At 42.4% G+C, this 19,058-nt stretch overlaps 1 protein-coding gene across 4 annotated transcripts in view; it reads right to left on the reverse strand.

Moving 5' to 3' along the window:
- Nucleotides 1-757: 757 nt before the first annotated feature.
- The window catches only part of LOC139406753 (beta-1,4-galactosyltransferase 6-like), a 43,453-nt gene continuing 25,152 nt past the window's right edge, over nt 758-19,058 (reverse strand). Inside the window, exons 4-9 of one of the 4 annotated variants that reach the window (XM_071149750.1) lie at nt 16,393-16,517; nt 16,047-16,163; nt 12,529-12,716; nt 11,678-11,800; nt 11,473-11,574; nt 758-6,347 (exon numbers count right to left, since the gene is read on the reverse strand). In XM_071149750.1, the coding sequence (XP_071005851.1) occupies nt 6,200-6,347; nt 11,473-11,574; nt 11,678-11,800; nt 12,529-12,716; nt 16,047-16,163; nt 16,393-16,517 (803 nt within the window). In that variant the 3' untranslated portion in view covers nt 758-6,199. The remainder of the gene's footprint in view (nt 6,348-11,472; nt 11,575-11,677; nt 11,801-12,528; nt 12,717-16,046; nt 16,164-16,392; nt 16,518-19,058) is intronic. The other 3 variants (XM_071149752.1, XM_071149751.1, XM_071149753.1) reach the window with 3 other exon arrangements.

The raw sequence follows: 19,058 nt of genomic DNA on the forward strand, positions 1-19,058 counted from the left end.
ATGAAAAGTGACTGAATTGCTTATGACCGCACACTGGCTTTGATTCAATAGCTTTTTCTTTGCTACTCTACAAATTTGTTTGTCCTCGTTGAAGAGGTCACAGATCTAGTTGGCCAAAGGTTATCTGCCTTCCTGAATATTGGTCTGTGGGAGTGAGGTGAAAAAGCAGTACACACTGATGTGCCGTGTGTGTGTGTGTGTGTGTGTGTGTGTACAGGTGGTGTTCGAGGTCCGCGCGGAGGGACATCGTCACAACACCCTGGCCCTGTCGCGGAGTCCCTTCTCCTACACTACCACGGCTGTCGTGATAAACGCACACACACCTGACCAAGCTTAACAAATAAAGAGCAGGTAAACGACTGAGTGAGCCTTCCTTTGTTTAACGAACACTGCCACACACATTACTACGTAAAAGTGGGACGATTGTCTGCACTGGTCAGTTAAGGGATGAGCATCTCGGAGTAACACCAACTCCTGGGAAGAGAACGCACATTAATGATTTAGCTCAGCTCCCTTCTATAGGCTACTGTGTTTACTAGTGATAAAAGTGGTTAATTGTAGGGAAGGTGAATCCATGGGTAGCATATACCTGAAGCCTACAGGTACTGTATAATGTAACATGTTATATGCATGTATTAGCCTGTAAGATGTCTATGTGTTTCATTTGTGTAGGACTATGTTACTTTTTCAGTGTCCTACTGACAAAAAAAGTTGCTATAAAAAGCAGTGGCGAGAGATGCAGAAAAAAGACGTGAGGTTTCAGAGGTGTTTCCCAGAACATGGCAATGAATGTGTTTTTATTAATATTTTGTTGACAAGAAAAAAAAAAACTTTACAAAGTCCAACAGTTCAACTCTAGTCTAGTCTTTTACTGGCTGTTATACCAAAGATTGTGGAAGATTGACAAGATGGCTAACCGTTTGGCTTCACCATGTAGAAAGTTGTCTGCGTTGTCAGAGAGGGAGGGGGGGGGGGGGGGGGCAGGAACTCTAGCAAAATGAAATTGCTAAACTAGACAAAAGAGGCGCTACATCGAATTAAGCTGTTTTTTTGGGGCCAAATCGACAGTGTTTACAGTTCATATTTCTATAAATGCACCTTCCGAACAATCTAGTACAAACCCATAAAGTCGAATGAATATGCCTGACATTGAACGAGCAAATATATTATTTGTATACCAGATTTGACACTTCATTCCCATAGATTTCCATTAAAAAGTCACTACTTCCTCTCTGTCATCCTCCACTTCCTGATGGATGGTAGTAATGCAAGAGTCTGCACTCAAGCTCCAGCTATGACTTTTTGTTCAGACAGAGCAGAGAATAGTGAGAACCGGAGAGCTGAGGATCCAAAAGAGGATTGTACATGTCATGGTCCAAGCAGCCAGAGTAGAACAGGCCTCTGATTGGACAGCAGGACAAATTGGATACAGCCAATCATTGATACAATAGACAGACACTTGAGTAGGAATCCTTATGGAAACCTACACAGCCTGTTGTCATGGAAACTTTGTGCCAGAGCTCCATTCTAGTTGGAAAATAAAAAAGCAAATACACTAACTTCAGTTTAAAAACAATCCAAACCTTTACTGTATCTTTCAACCAAGAATCCAAAGTGAAAACAGTTTGGAAAAAATAAAAATAATAACTCAAGGCACAAATATGAATACTGCAAAAATGTCATACTATACATTACAAATTATGTAATGGTGAATATACTCATTAGAAAAATTTTATATCTATTTTTGGATATTCATACAACCAACAGAGGCAGTAGGAGGGGAGAGTAGGGGGGGTCCCTTGCCCCCTCCCAATTGGGCTGGGGGTGTAAACCAAACCACTTGCGACCGGGTGTAGCCAGCACACTGCCCAGCCGCCCCCTAAACTACCCTTCCTTCCATACCTCGCCCCCTACTCCTCTCAGAGGCAATAACAATATGTACAACTCTGAGTTATGTCCCAAATGGCACCCTATTCTCTATATAGTGTACTACTTCTGACCAGAGCCAGTAGTGCATTATATAGGGAATAGGGTTCCATTTGGGACACAGAGAATAATGACCCTAGATAATCTTTAGTGATGGGTGCTTTCTCTAATTCATCTCTTTAATACTCGTCACACTGTTCCCTGAACAGATTGAAAGACAGACACTATGACAGGGAGAGAGAATATAAAGAAGCGGAATCCCTTCCAGCGAGTGAGATGACGGGATCCAGAAAAAGAAGCTACTGACTCAGAGTGCATCTCTCTGCTACAGTAACTCATAGTGCCCTCAAGTGGGGGGACAGCTTGGCTGCCCATAACTTCTACAGTGTATATAAAAACAATGACAGCGGTTATCCTCTTAAGCAAAAATCTGTTACTGGGCAAAAGGCATAGCATAAGAGAAACCCCCAACCCAGTCCCTAACACTGACCTATTCGCAAAACCCAGAGACATATACAGAGATATATAGGTAACTACCAAAATAAAATAAACACTTGACTAAATGAGGGCTAAAAAGTATAGAAAGCAGATGCTTCCATGCAGGTGTGGTTCCTGAGTTAATTAAGCAATTAACATCCCATCAATGTTAGGGTCATGTAGAAAAATGCCCAGTTGCCCATTATCAGACACTTGTAGAATCTATGCCAAGGCGCATTGAAGCTGTTCTGGCGGCCCAACGCCCTATTAAGACACTATGTTGGTGTTTCCTTTATTTTAGTCGTTACCTGTATGTTGTGTATATGGCTCTTTTAACACTTACACCCAGATGCCTACTATCAACACTAGTCTATCTGGATGCTGAGACACCACACCAGCTCATGGGAGGAGAATTAATTTAAAAAGGGAAGGAAGGAAAGACAAGCAGAGATAAGAAGTGTAGAAGAAGAGGCAGGTGGAAGAATTAGGATGGGTAGGTATCAGAAGTGGAACTTTGGCACAGTTGACCACCTCCAACAGAATGTCTTATCACTACCGTGTTTTCTTTGATTCCGTCTCACCTCACCCGATTGGTCAGAAATACACCATTGAGGTCTTATGTAACCGTAGCAAATGTCTGTTAACCAAAACAGACTTGAGCCTGGCACTTTGTTAGCCACTTTAGCTTTGGAGCGAAAGTGACTGTAAACATCTTCAGGCCACTCCTCCACAGCACTACAAGAGTGACGGGACAGAGAGAGCTAGGCTACGTTCCAAATGACCCTACTCCCAATATAGTGTACTACTTTGACCAGGACGCATAGGACTCCAGTCAAAAGTAGTTGCACTATATAGGACTCAGGGTGCCATTTTGGACAAACCCCATGTTTGGAGCAGGACAGGAGGTTCCCAGTACTGCAATACTGTGATGGAGAAAACATGGGTAGTTTGAATAGAGCAGTTCTACTTGAGACATACATTTGATAAATCAACATCACTAGCAAAACACCCAGACAATTTAAATATGAACTGTATGGGCAAAATATATGTAGAAGAGAAAACGCTAATAGGTACAAAGAAATTAACTGCTAATCTTTGCAGTGCTCAAAACTTTAACAATTTAAAGTATTCATGGCCCAAATTTCAGTCTGTGCCATTCAAGAACAGGGTTAACTGTTAGCTTTAGCTGCTGTTCTTTCATTCTGGCCCCTAAATACCTCACAAGCCTATTAGGACCATATCACAGTTCAAACAAACACACCAGCCCAAACCACAAGCTCATGCGCATGGTCCACTTACCTAACACACGAGACGCACATGAGCCACAGACACGTCTGAAACATAATCCTGTGCCAAACACGCTATTTGCACGGTATACACTCCTCCTCCATAATAGCAAACTACACACACCAGAGGAAGACAGAATGACATCTCAGCTTACCATTTAGCAGCAACAGTCCTTAGCTCTGGTCCAGGGCGTTACATGTGGCTTGCTGTTGAAGGCTCAGCATCAGAAAACTACACATAACACCCTGGACCAGAGCTACGACAGTCCTTTGAACCCTGGCCTCCATCTGTCTTTCTGTACAGGAACACACTCCATAACGTCAGTTAGTCTATTTTCACACTGTGCGCCTCGAGAAAAAAAACAAGCACTAAAAAGGCAAACTGAAAAAGTAAACATCTTGAAATTTTCAAATAAATTATGCTTAAAAAAAACATCTAGTAACAAAATAAATCAAGGCATGCAAAAGATAGTCAACCTAACAGATTTTTTCATTTTAAAGCCAAATGTCCATCTATTGTTACATCTTCCCAGTGAAATGGAAGAACCACTCACTCTGTTAAGTCCTTTAAGTCCTCAGGAAGAAGGTAGCTGCCAAAACAAAATTCAAATCCACTGGAATAACTTAACAGGCTCTGAGCGTTTAAAAAGGCCAAATATGTACATACGTGTTCTGTGCTCAAGCTTTTAAGTGGCCAGTATTTACACATGTTCTGTGCATCATGCGTGTCGGCAGTGCAGCAAAGAAACAGCAAAACGCTCATCATGTGAAAACACAGAGAAGTAGGATCGAGTGATCTAAAACATCCGTTAAAAAAAGGAAAAAATAAATACTAAGAAAATAGATCATATCAGAAAATGTACATCACAATAAACACACGTCGACCCTCGCTTAGCTCCTCTCCTATTTCCTCCTCTTTAAGGAATATCTTTGAATACATGTTTCATCTTTAAAAAATGACGATGTGTAAAAAAAAATTATAGAACATGAAGACAAAAATGTCTGTTGGCTCGTAAGGTGATACTGAGACGTTAGAAGTTAAAGCTGTGCTGAGAGAAGGTCAGAGTCCCAAATGGCTCCCTATTCCCTATATGGTGCCCTACTTTTGACCAGAGCCCTAAGGCTTTAATCGAGTTACATATAGCAGTATTATTTTTGGACGATATCAATACCTGATTCTACGAATCGATTTCCCCCTCTCGTAACTGTATTTAGCGCTAGTAGGCTGTACCTGCGCCAAACCTATTGGATGAAAAATACCATCGCGTGTTCTCCATCTTTTTAAATAGGGATCCAAAAGGTTTTTAGCACTTTCATTTCCCTGACTGATCAAAACTCGTCTTCTTACGCTCTCTCGTCTCTCTGCAGCAGACATAGACTGAGTGTACAAATCATTAGGAACCCCTGCTCATTCCATGACAGAATGACCAGGTGAAAGCTACGATCCCTTATTGATTTCACTTGTTAAATCCACTTCAAAATCAGTGTAGATGAAGGGAGGAGACATTAAAGAAGGATATTTTAGATCTTAAGACAACTGAGACATGTATTGTGCGGGCCATTCAGAGGGTGAATGGGCAAGACAAAAGATTTAAGTGCCTTTGAACGGGGTATGGTAGTAGGTGCCAGGCGCACCGGTTTGAGTATGTCACTGCAACACTGCTGGGTTTTTCCACTCAACAGTTACCCATGTGTATCAAGAATGGTCCACCACCTAAAAAATATCCAGCCAACTTGACAACTGTGGGCAGCATTGAGTCAACATGGGGTGGCATCACTGTGGACAGCTTGAGACACCTTGTAAGAGTCCATGCCCCCAACGAATTGAGGCTTTTCTGATGACAAAAAGGGGGTGCAACTCAATATTAGGAAGGTGGTCCTAATGTTTTGTACACTCAGTATATAGTGAGCAATATATTTTGAATATCAAACGGCAATAAAAAAAATCAAATAAAAAAATAAAAAATTGAAAAAAATTGCAGTACCGAATAGCAATACATATTGGCACCTAAGTATCGTGACAATATCATATTGTGGGGACCTTGGCAATTCCAGCCCTATAGGGAATAGGGTACCATTTGGGAGGCAGCCAGAGAGCCGTGGTTCTGAGGCTGAGCCTGACACTAAGGCGTTGCAGTAAACATCAGATGTGGGAGAAAAAAACTAATGCTGTCCTTCCCTCCTCATACTGTATTGTGAAGTAGCTCAGTAGCTAAAGCCGGCATGAACACACTGACATGCAGTGACACACAAACACAAAATATCAGACACACATCCTTGCAAGCACACACACAATCACAGAAACATACACAATCAATTGTTCGATTAAACAGACCCCATATGCCCCTTCCTCTCATGTTTTTTTTTTGTTTTTTTGAGTAAAGTTTCTTGGCAGCGTTACATGGTGTGCCTCCGACTCCCACCCCCAGCCCCTCTTTGCCCAGCTTTGGGGTACTGTTTGATGCTTGTGGGAGTGTGAAGGGTTTAAGGGGTCAGGTGGGAGTCAAAGTTCAGTAGTCTGCGATGGGTGCCAGATCAGGGTGCAGGTCCACGGTGATGTTCTTATACAGGGAGCTCAGGGAGATCTCAGGGGTGTAGTTAAGGTTGTTCAGGCCATCCAGGTGCTGCCTTTCTTTGGAGTACCTCAGCAACTTGTACCTGCAGAGAGAGGAAAGGAAGGAGGATTAGCTAGCAGTTAGCATTCATACCAGCAGTCACAGCTCAAAATGTCCTGATCAAAAGTAGGTCACTGTGTAGGAAATAGGGTGCAATTTCAGGTGCAGTCACAGGGAGAGGAGGATAAGCTAGCAGTTGGCATTTATACCTGGAGTCACAGTGAGAGGAGATGAAAGGGGATTAGCCTAGTTAGCGGTTAGCATTGACAGTAATGAATCCAATTATACACACACCACCACAGGGATCCTTAGTTAGCGCTAATGACATTCGGGAGATCCATAGTTAGCATTTGCATAATGAAAGCAGGAGGATCCTTTAGTTAGTGTAAGCTGATTCATTAGCGTTAAAAGCTGCCTGGAGGAGCTTGTGCTCTAGTTGCAGATGGAAAACCTTTACCCAAAGAGAGAAACTCTTCTGCCCCCTCCCCTCCTCTGTCCCTTCCTGCATCTGATCTCTGAACATAGCCCTCTAGTGCAGAGTTACGATGAGGACTGTAATGCGGATGAGACCTGGTTGACTTGTGTTAAAAAAGGGACTGACAACTGTCAACACGGCGAAAGGGACTTGGCCAACGAATGGGGAGTTAACAACTCAATGCTGGCACAGAAAACATCCACGCACATACAGTAGCACAAACCACTGACACTTAAAGGTAAGCAACTCTTATTCTATTAATCATAGCTCTGTGGTTGCACCAACGCTAGAGTGCACACAGAATTGTTTAAATTAATATTTTAAAAAATAAAATGTATTCCAGTACCTGGGATACGTCCCAAATGACATTCATGACGTATATAGACCACTGCTTTAAGTACATAAAATGTACTTAAAATGTTCCTTCCTGTTTGGCCCTATCATCGGAAGGGGCCACAGTGTCTCCTGACCCCTCCTGTCTCAGCCTCCAGTATTTATGCCGCAGTAGTTTGTGTCGGGGGGCTAGGGTCAGTTTGTTATATCTGGAGTACTTCTCCTGTCTTATCCGGTGTCCTGTGTGAATTTAAGTATGCTCTCTCTAATTCTCTCTTTCTCTCTCTCGGAGGACCTGAGCCCCAGGACCAAGCCTCAGGACTACCTGGCATGATGACTCCCTGCTGTCCCCACCTGGCCGTGCTGCTGCTCCAGTTTCAACTGTTCTGCCTGCGGCTATGGAACCCTGACCTGTTCATGTGCTACCTGCCCCAGACCTGCTGTTTTCAACTCTCTAGAGACAGCAGGAGCGGTAGAGATACTCCTAATGATCGGCTATGAAAAGCCAACTGACATTTACTCCTGAGGTGCTGACTTGCTACACCCTCGACAACTACTGTGATTATTATTATTTGACCATGCTGGTCATTTATGAACATTTGAACATCTTGGCCATGTTCTGTTATAATCTCCACCCGGCACAGCCAGAAGAGGACTGGCCACCCCTCACAGCCTGGTTCCTCTAGGTTTCTTCCTAGGTTCTGGCCTTTCTATGTAGTTTTTCCTAGCCACCGTGCTTCTACAGCGGCATTGCTTGCTGTTTGGGGTTTTAGGCTGGGTTTCTTTACAGCACTTTCAGATATCAGATATATAAATACATTTGATTTGATAACATGTGAAGTAAAACATGAGTGCAGATGGCTGGATACAGCGAAAGGTTAAAAGGTACTGAAATAAAATAGAAATGAAGTTACTCACTCCTGCCCGCAAAGGTGCATGCCATTCAATCGATCACTGCCCGCACCTGCTTGCCCGTCCAGCATCACTACTCTTGACGGCTCGGACTTAGAATACGTGGACAACTACAAATACCTGGGTGTCTGGTTAGACTGTAAACTCTCCTTCCAGACTCACATTAAGCATCTCCAATCCAAAATTACATCTAGAATCAGCTTCCTATATCGCAACAAAGCATATTTCACTCATGCTGCCAAACATACCCTCGTAAAACTGACCATCCTACCGATCCTCGACTTTGGTGATGTCATCTATAAAATAGCCTCCAACACTCTACTCAACAAACTGGATGCAGTCTATCACAGTGCCATCCGTTCTGTCACCAAAGCCCCATACACTACTCACCATTGCGACCTGTACGCTCTCGTTGGTTGGCCTTCTCTTCATACTCGTCGCCAAACCCACTGGCTACAGGTTATCTACAAGTCTCTGCTCGGTAAAGCCCCGCCTTATCTCAGCTCACTGGTCACCATAGCAGCACCCACTCGTAGCACGCGCTCCAGTAGGTATATCTCATTGGTCACCCCCAAAGCCAATTCCTCCTTTGGTCGTCTTTCCTTCCAGTTCTCTGCTGCCCATGACTGGAACGAATTGCAAAAATCTCTGAAGCTGGAGACTCACAGGTCCCTCACTAGCTTTAAGCACCAGCTGTCAGAGCAGCTTACAGATCACTGACCCTGTACATAGCCCATCTGTAAACAGCCCATCTATCTACCCAACTCATCCCCAAACTGGTATTTATTTATTTAGCTCCTTTGCACCCCAGTATCTCTACCTGCACATTCATATTCTGCCGATCTACCATTCCAGTGTTTAATTGCTATATTGTAATTACTTCGCCACCATGGCCTATTTATTTCCTTAACCTCTGATCTCTAGGGGCGCTATTTCATTTTTGGATAAAAAACGTTCCCGTTTTAAGCGCGATATTTTGTCACGAAAAGATGCTCGACTATGCATATTCTTGACAGTTTTTGAAAGAAAACACTCTGGAGTTTCAGAATCTGCAAAGATATTGTCTGTAAGTGCCCCAGAACTCATTCTACAGGCGAAACCAAGATGATGCGTCAACCAGGAAATGAGCAGAATCTCTGAAGCTCTGTTTTCCATTGTCTCCTTATATGGCTGTGATTGCGCAAGGAATGAGCCTACACTTTCTGTCGTTCCCCCAAGGTGTTAGCAGCATTGTGACGTATTTGTAGGCATATCATTGGAAGATTGACCATAAGAGACTACATTTTCCAAGTGTCCGCCTGGTGTCCTGCGTGGAATTCGGTGCGCAAACGCCAGCTGCTTGTACTTTTCCATTTGATTGAGGGGAGAAACCATGCTTCCACGAACGATATATCATTGAAGAGATATGTGAAAAACACCTTGAGGATTGATTCTAAACCACGTTTGCCATGTTTTCAGTCGATATTATGGAGTTAATTTGGAAAAAAGTTCGCGTTTTGAGGACTGAATTTTCGTTTTTTTTTTTGGTAGCCAAATGTGATGTAGAAAACGGAGCTATTTCGAATTCACAAAGAATCTTTTTTGGAAAAACTGAGCATCTGCTATCTAACTGAGAGTCTCCTCATTGAAAACATCCGAAGTTCTTCAAAGGTAAATGATTTTATTTGAAGGCTTTTATGTTTTTGTTGAAATCTTGCGTGCTGGATGCTAACGCTAATGCTAACGCTAAATGCTACGCTAGCTAGCCACTTTTACACAAATGATTGTTTTCCTATGGTTGAGAAGCATATTTTGAAAATCTGAGATGACAGTGTTGTTTACAAAAGGCTAAGCTTGAGAGATGGCATATTTATTTCATTTCATTTGCGATTTTCATGAATAGTTAACGTTGCGTTATGGTAATGAGCTTAGGTCTGTAAATAGAATCCCGGATCCGGGTTTGGTAGACGCAACAGGTTAACTTACCTCATTTGCACTCCCTGTATATATACTTTTTGTTTTCTTTTGTTCCACTGTATTATTGACTGTATGTTTTGTTTATTCCATGTGTAACTCTGTTGTTGTATGTGTCGAATTGCTACGATGTTGATCTTGGCCAGGTCGCAGATGCAAATGAGAACTTGTTCTCAACTGGCCTACCTGGTTAAATAAAATAAAATAAAATAAAAGGGCGATAGAGATGAGGAACAGCTGCACTTAAGTAGTAGGATTAACAGCAATCTCTACCTTGAGATTTCTACAGCAAGGGACTGTTTTAGGTACACTATATATACAAAAGTATGTGGACCCCTTCAAATTTGTGGATTTGGCTATTTCAGCCACACCTGTTGCTCACAGGAGTATAACATCAAGCACACAGCCATGCAAGCTCCATAGACAGTGCCTTTACCTCCCTTATCTCACCTCATTTGCTCACATTGTATATAGACTTTTTTTTCGACTGTATGTTTGTTTTACTCCATGTGTAACTCTGTTGTTGTATGTGTCGAACTGCTTTGCTTTATCTTGGCCAGGTCGCAATTGTAAATGAGAACTTGTTCTCAACTTGCCTACCTGGTTAAAGGTGAAATAAAAATAGAATAGACAAACATTGGCAATAGAATGGCCTTACTGAAGAGCTCAGTGACTTTCAATGCGGCATCGTCATAGGATGCCACCTTTCCAACAAGTCAGTTATTCAAATTTCTGCCCTGCTAGAACTGCTCCGGTCAACTGTAAGTGCCGTCATTGTACAGTGGAAACGTCTAGGAGCAACAACGGCTCAGCCGCGAAGCGGTGGGACCGCCGAGTGTTGAAGCGCGTAAAAATAGTCTGTCCCGACCTCAATAATGCTCCTGGCTGAATGGAAGAAAGTCCCGGCAGCAATGTTCCAACATCTAGCGGAAAGCCTTCCCAGAAGAGTGGAGGCTGTTATAGCAGCAAAGGGGGGCAAAACTGTGGCCCCAATCAGGCTCCCGAGGACTGGAATTTGCCACCCCTAATTGAACATCTCATTCCAAAAACATGGGCATTAATATGGAGTTGGCCATATTAATGCCCATGATTATGGAATAAGATGTTCAATTAGGTGTGGGAAATTCCAGTCCTCGGGAGCCTGATTGGGGCCACAGTTTTGCCCTAGCCCCAACTAACAAACCTGACTCCAATAATCACCTAATCATGATCTTCAGTTTAGAATGTCATTTGATTAAATCAGCTGTGTGCTAGGGATGGAGAAAAAGTCTGACACCAATCAGGCCCCTGAGAACTGGAGTTTCCCACCCCTGCAAGGTGTCCACATACCGTTGGTCATGTAGTGTATTTTCATGAATACCACATATGACGAGGACTTCCTGGAGCAACGCTGTATTGAGAGCTAAGCTAATGTGATGTTTGAGGTTAAGTTAGGTAAACATCCTTTGACATGGTTACGGCGCCTGCTATGGACTGCTAGCATGCATGTACTGACCTGCCCAGGAACTGCACCTCTCCCCGGTGGTGGTGTGGGATGGACTTGTATTTACCCATTTCTCCCTCCGGCCTTGTGATGTTCAGACCAGCATAATGTACTCTATGAGAGAGAGAGAGGGACAAACAAAGCCTTTCATTAAGTTACCCAATCAGATAACAGATTTGTCGCTCTTAAACACACACACAGACGCACACTAACTGACCTGTTCCAGAGGTCGTCGTCCTCTCCTCCCCAGCCCCAGAACGCATTGGGAAAGCCATTAATCTTGCGGAACTGTTCCACTGTGAGTCCACTCACGCCCCCAAAGAACTCACTATATGGTAGTCTGTGGACAACACACACAGCGTTACACACAACACACACCTGTAACACCCGCAACACACTTTCAACACGGACAGAGGGACAGACACAGACAACATAGCCTAGCTTAGCCTGGGGAAAGACTGAGTTTTCAACAAAACAACAAAGGAAAAAAAGAAAAAAGGAGAGACCTTACCAGTCAGTATCACAGGAAAGCAAACAGGTAACAAAGAATGAGTTTGGCTGTGATACAACACACAGACACACAATTATGTTTTCAGACAATTTACCATTCAGTCAGCAAATTTAGAAGAGACACACATAGCCAGACTGGAAACTCTGTTTATAAATTAAGCCTTAGTCCGGGACCAGTGTTTCCCCTGTTTTCATTTAGCAGCAGCGTACCGCCAGACCAAAAAAGGACAATTATTATAATTTTTAGAAATACATTTTCGGGATTGTAAAACCGCTTTAAGTGTAAACTTAAATTACTAAAGTATGTAGAAAATAATTAACCTATATATTTTTTTATTATATAATTGAGGATTACTGATGGTGCGTGCAGGGTACATGTCCAGAGGTCCCAATTTATAAAAAATAAAAAAATTGAGCGTAAGAACAAACCAACCATGACAACAAAAAAAATAATTCTCTAAGCTACATTGAGAAATATATAGAATTATAGGAAATTAGCTGGAAAACAGCATTTTGCCATTTTCCGACAATTCCGGACTGATTTAAGCCGTGACTTACAGGTACATGTACTTGTCCAGTTTGGCTGCGAAGTGGCGAGGCATCTGACCACAGCCGTAGTAGTTACGGTCATTCTCTGGGATGTGGTCGACATCGTGGAACACCAGACAGTCCCAGTCCAGATCCTTCATGGCTTCCAGGAAACCCACGTTAAACAACATTGCTCTGTTGAACGGCTGGGTACCAGACTGATGGAGGGAGAAAGAAGAGTTAGACTAACCCTAACCCAAGTTAAACAACATGGCCCTATTGAAGGGCTGGTCCAGTGTTGCATTTCGTCAACAAAAATAGTGTCAAACACCTATTTATCAGTGGCAATTGACAAGACGATAAAACAGACTAAAGAGACCCAGAAAAAAAAGACTAAACTAATTATTTTTCACTTTGCTTGCGGATAATGAGACAAGACTAAAGTATGTCTGTGACTAAAATCTGACTAGTAAGTGAGAATCTTTGGAGAGCTGTTCAGTGTCCTTTGTTTGGTCCAATCAAAAGCATGCATGACATAAGCAGAATTGTAAGGCTTTCTTATCGCAATGCGGTAGAAAATAAATACCATGCCCAGGTCATTCATGAGTCACCTCTCTGCCCAGCAACCGTTCTCCAATCTGGCGGCAACAAATCATTGATGCAAATAAGGCACACGCCATGGCTACTCTCCCGATGGTATAAGCTCCCGGTAGAAAAAGGGTCAATGTTTGCGAGTCACTTGACTTATGTCGATTCAAACAAGACCTAATGCAATGTTTCCATGGGAGAAAAGACAGTGTTTGCACCTACAAGATGACGGAGAAAAAAAATACTACCAACCTCACTAGACATCTGAAAGCACATTATTCCAACATATACGCTCAGGAAATAAGAGATCGATAATCCTAGCTTATTATCTTGCTGCAACCTATCAGACCACTACTTATGACAGAACTTTAATTAGAATATAGCTACAGTATGTCAAGGGGCAGGGCTCCACACCGCAACCAGTCACATTTTGCGACCCTTTGACTTAGCTGTGCGAGTTACATCTTTTATTGATCGCTTCAGTGCGAGCTGAAAATTCATTACATGGTCATCTCACTAAAAAAAAAATGTCTCCTGTCTGGTGTACCAAGAAAGCCATTGGTCAACCGCAGAACCTGCAGAATGCTGCAGCATGGGTACTGACCTAGACCAGACAGAAAGCAGCACACATTACACCGGTTTTAAGGTCTCTACACTGGCTGCCTGTGAGTTTTAGAATTAAGTTTAAGATTTTTCTATTGGTTTTTAAATCAATCCATGATTGTGCACCCAAATGCATGTCTGACATGCTTTTAATTTATGTACCCAGCAGGTCCCTCAGGTCCTCTGGCAGTGGCCTTTTAACTATTCCAAAGCCTAGGACCAAGAGGCATGGAGAGGCAACCTTTAGTTATTATGCCCACAGCCTCTGGAACAGCCTGCCAGAGAACCTGAGGGGGTTGAAACTGGGGACATAATTAAAATATATATTTTCCTGAGGGTGCTTCTTCATAACTTTTTTCTGTGAATAACACATACAGAATCATGTAGTAATCAAAAAGTGTTAAACATATCAAAATATATTTTAGATTCTTCAGATTCCACCCTTTGCCTTAACAGCTTTGTACACTCTTGGCATTCTCTCAATCAGCTTCATGAGGAATGCTTTTCCAACAGTCTTGAAGGTGTTCCCACATATGCTGAGCACTTGTTGGCTGCTTTTCCTTCACTCTGCAGTCCAACTCCTCCCAAACAATCTCAATTGGGTTGATGTCAGGTGATTGTGGAGGCCAATTCATCTGATACAGCACTTCATCACTATCTTGGTCAAAATAGCCCTGACACAGTCTGGCGGTGTGTTGGGTCATTGTCCTGTTGAAAAACAAATGAAAGTGCAGCTAAGCACAAACCAGATGGGATGGCGTATCGCTGCAGAATGCTGTGTTAGCCATGCTGGTTAAGTGTGCCTTGAATTCTAAATAAATCACTGAGTGTCACCAGCAAAGCACACCCACACCATCACACATCCTCCATGCTTCACGGTGGGAACCACACATGCGGAGATCATCTGTTCACCTACTCTGCGTTTCACAATGACAGGGCGTTTGGAACCAAAAATGACACATCAGACCAAAGGACAGATTTCCACTGGTTTAACGTCTATTGTTCGTGTTTCTTGGCCCAAGCAAGTATTTTCATCTTATCGGTGTCCTTTAGTAGTGGTTTCTTTGTAGCAATTCGACCATGAAGGCCTGATTCACACAGCCTTCTTTGAACAGTTGATGTTGAGATGTGTGTGTTACTTCAATTCCGTGAAGCATTTATTTGGGCTGCAATCTGAGGTGCAGTTAACTCTAATGAACTTATCCTCTGCAGCAGAGATAAGTCATGAGAGCCATTTTCATCATAGCGCTTGATGTTTTTTGCGACTGCACTTGAAGAAACTTTCAAAGTTCTTGAAATTTTCCGCATTGACTGACCTTCATGTCTTAAAGTAACGATGCAGCTGTTCTTGCCATGATATGGACTTGGTATTTTACCAAATAGAGCTAGCTTTTGTATGCCACCCCTACAAAGGAACCTTTAACAAGGCACACCTGTAATTTAAATACATTCCAGTTGACTACCCCGCTAAGATGGTTGAGAGAATGCCAAGAGTGTGCAAATCTGTCATGGCAAATGGTGGCTATTTGAAGAATCTCAAATATAAAATATATTTTGATTTGTTTAACACTTTTTTGGTTACTACATGATTCCATTTGTGTTATTTCATAGTTTCGATGTCTTCACTATTATTCTGCGATGTAGGAAATGGTAAAAAATAAAGAAAAACTCTGGAATGAGTAGGTGTGTCCAGACTTTTGACTGGTACTGTATATATAGTGTGTGACACAATGGGGAAAAACATTTATGCAACCAAATCATGGGCTGGTGCCACCGACCGAAAAAGGTAGTGGAACCAGTGACACGGGGAAGATCTGGAGAATTGTCAAGGGGTGTGATTATAAAGCTGCTGCGGAGTAATGTGTTCTTCTGCCAATTTGGCTTTTGGGAAGAGAATCATGCGATAGGATGTTATGCCGAAAAATATATGTTGGTAGGACAAGGCTATGTATGTTTGTGCACATCGAAGTCAGTGATATATATTAACTATAAGTTAATGAGCCAATAAAAATGTGATGACAAAAAATGTGACTAATAATAAGGCATTTAGTTTACTTAAATGTCATTTTGACAATAACTAGACTAAATCATTATTCAAATAACAAAAATGTGACTAAGACTAGACAAAAAACAAAATAGTAACAAAATTAACACTGGCTGGGTCCCAAACTGATAGGGGGGGAGGGGGTCGAAGAAAGCGCAATGTTGTGAGCTAATCTGTCTACAGCTCATCTTCATCATATATTCGACATTTCTCACCAGTGGGTGGCAGAGTTGACAAAGTAGTGAGGCCGAATAGGATGAAGGGAGACTAAATGTGTGCAATAATAACAGAACTTGTTTAAAAGCGGTGTTACCTGCTCGATGACGTAATATGCAAACTGCAGCCTCTGTCTCTGCAGCATGGGGGTGAGGTGCTGGAACAGGATGGGAAGGTGCTCGTAGCGGTTACGGAACGGGATCAGGATGGCCACCTACACAGGGAGCAGGACAGAGGAGTGGACAGTCAGACACACAGCATTTAGGGAGCAGGGCAGACAGACCAGAAGTAGAAACTCAAATGCTTCTAATAGAGGAAAGACACTGGTGTATACAAATATGGCTTACAGTTCAATTTCATTTTCTAATAGAGAGGAGAATAAAAGTAGTAAAATAACTGAACCGCACACATATTTCCTCAGTCAGACATGTCAACAGTCATACCTTCCAGCGTGGTTTACAGTCCTTGGGTCTCCAGTGTCCTCCAAAGTGAACATCCAGATACTTCGAGAACTTCAGATCAATCTCCTCCATAGGGATCTGAGTCATGTTGACGTCCATAGGACCCTCTGAGAACGTACACATAAACCTTCAGTAAACACACACTGTGGGATTTTAGTCAGTCTATCCAGGATGCATTGCTTTAAAAAGAAAATAGTTGCAGGCAAAAATGCTGGATTTTTCTGCAGCATTTCTGACATTTTGCATGGCCTGTTTTTCAATGTTTTTTTTGTCCAATTTGCCACAAAAATGCACTTAAGTAGAAAAAGATTTTTGACATGTGGCTTGATTGAACCATTTTATGCGGTAAAAGTGTGATGAATAGTTCATTACGAGCTCTTTTTCTATTGCAGTGATTTGACAGTTTAATGCAGAAATATATCTTTGATTTAACTGTTTTATATAGAAACAAGTGCAGTGATGGTAATTTTGAGTAATATGGGGGAATTGTTGATTTTGCCCCCAAAAAGTTGAGCATAGAGTCAAAAAATCCTGGAGGGACTGTTTAAATTTTAAAAAATCCACATCAATCAACACACAATACCCCATAACGACAAAGCTAAAACCAGGTTTTTAGAAATATAAGCAAATGTATTAACAATAAAAACAGAAATACCATATTTACATAGGTATTCAGACCATTTGCTATGAGACTCGAAATTGAGCGCCGGTTCATCCTGTTTCCATTGATCATCTTTGAGATGTTTCTACAACTTGTTTGGAGTCCACCTGTGGTAAATTCAATTGATCGGACATGATTTGGAAAGGCACACACCTGTCTATAAGGTCCCACAGGTTGACAGTGCATGTCAAAGCAAAAACCAAGCCATGAGGACGAAGGAATTGTCAGTAGAGCACAGGGACAGGATTGTGTCGAGGCAGATCTGGGGAAGGATACCAAAAACAAATGTCTGCAGCATTGAAGGTCCCTGGTTGGGGTCACCTTGGGGTCATGATAGGGGCTGCACCAAATGATTGATGTATTATAATTGATTATGCTTATGTTGTATTAATAGAAGGGGACGAGCTATAAGACACTCCCCCACTACATGTATAGGGTCCTGGACCACAGATTAGCCATATATGCATTATAAAGGTTTAATACGGTTCCACAGTTCTTTTCTAGTCTCTGCCTCTTATAGAAACGGTCTGAGCAGAAGTGTGAGCAATTGCGGTCAAAACAGGTTGTGTGTGAGAAAGCGCCTCAAGGCTAAAAGAGAGACACCTGCAGGGGAGTAAATAGATAAGAAACAAGTCAGACATACCAATCAATGTAAGCCACACGTGAATGGAAAATTACTGCTGAGCCCTTAGAAAACACTGGACCATTGTTCTCCTGCAAGTTTGTATATGTGGATATGCATGGGCTTGGTCTCATGAGTAGAAGGTGTTGACGTAGGCAGTTACACCACTAGGGGTTGACTGCAAGTATATTAAAGCAACTTTTACCGGTTTTATTTCAAGAACAGTGGCTTCCATCATTCTTAAATGGAAGAAGTTTGGAACCACTAAGACTCTTCCTGGAGCTGGCCGGCCAGCCAAACTGAACAATCAGGGGAGAAGGGCCTAGGTCAGGGAGGTGACCAAGAACTGGATGGTCACTCTTGACAGAGCTCCAAAGTTCCTCTGTGGAGATGGGAGAATGTTCCAAAAGGACAGCCATCTCTGCAGCACTCCACCAATCAAGCCTTTATGGTAGAGTGGCCAGATGACAGCCACTCCTCAATAAAAAGATACATAACAGCCCGCTTGGAATTTGCCAAAAGGCACCTAAAGGACTCAGACCATGAGCAACAAGATCCTCTGGTCTGATGAAACCAAGATTGAACAATTTTGCCTGAATACCAAGCGTCACGTCTGGAGGAAACCTGTCACCATCCCTACGGTGAAGCATGGTGGTGGCAGCATCATGCTGTGGGGATGTTTTTCAGCAGCAGGGACTGTGAAATTAGTCAGGATCGAGGAAAATATGAACGTGGCAAAGTACAGAGAGATCCTTGAGGAAAACCTGCTCCAGAGCTCTCAGGTCCTCAGACTGGGAAGAAGGTTCACCTTCCATTAAGACAATGACCCTAAGCACACAGCCAATACAAAGCAGAAGTGGCTTCGGGACAAGTCTCTGAATGTCAGAGTGGCCAGAGCCCGGACGTGAACCCGATCAAACATCTCTGGAGAGACCTGAAAATAGCTGTGCAGCAACAATCCCCATTCAACCTGACAGAGCTTGAGAGGATCTGCAAAGTAGAATAGGAGAAACTCCCCAAATATAGGTGTGCCAAGCTTGTAGTGTCATACGCAAGAAGACTCGAGGCTGTAATCACTGCCAAAGGTGTTTCAACAAAGTACTGAGTAAAGGGTCTGAATACTTATGTGAATGTGATATCAGTTTTGTTTTTCATACATTTGCAAACATTCCTAAAAACCTGTTTTTGCTTCGTCATTATAGGGTATTGTGTGTAGATTGATGAGGAAAAATGACAATTTAAATCATTTTTAGAATGTGGGGATCTGAATAGTTTCCGAATACACTGTGTCATGGAACTCTCCTACCGTTTATCTTCAGATTTCAATGATAACAGAGGGGAAATGGGTAATGCAATACGTTTAAC

Source organism: Oncorhynchus clarkii, chromosome 4 (genome assembly GCF_045791955.1).
Source record: "Oncorhynchus clarkii lewisi isolate Uvic-CL-2024 chromosome 4, UVic_Ocla_1.0, whole genome shotgun sequence".
NCBI lineage: Eukaryota > Metazoa > Chordata > Actinopteri > Salmoniformes > Salmonidae > Oncorhynchus > Oncorhynchus clarkii.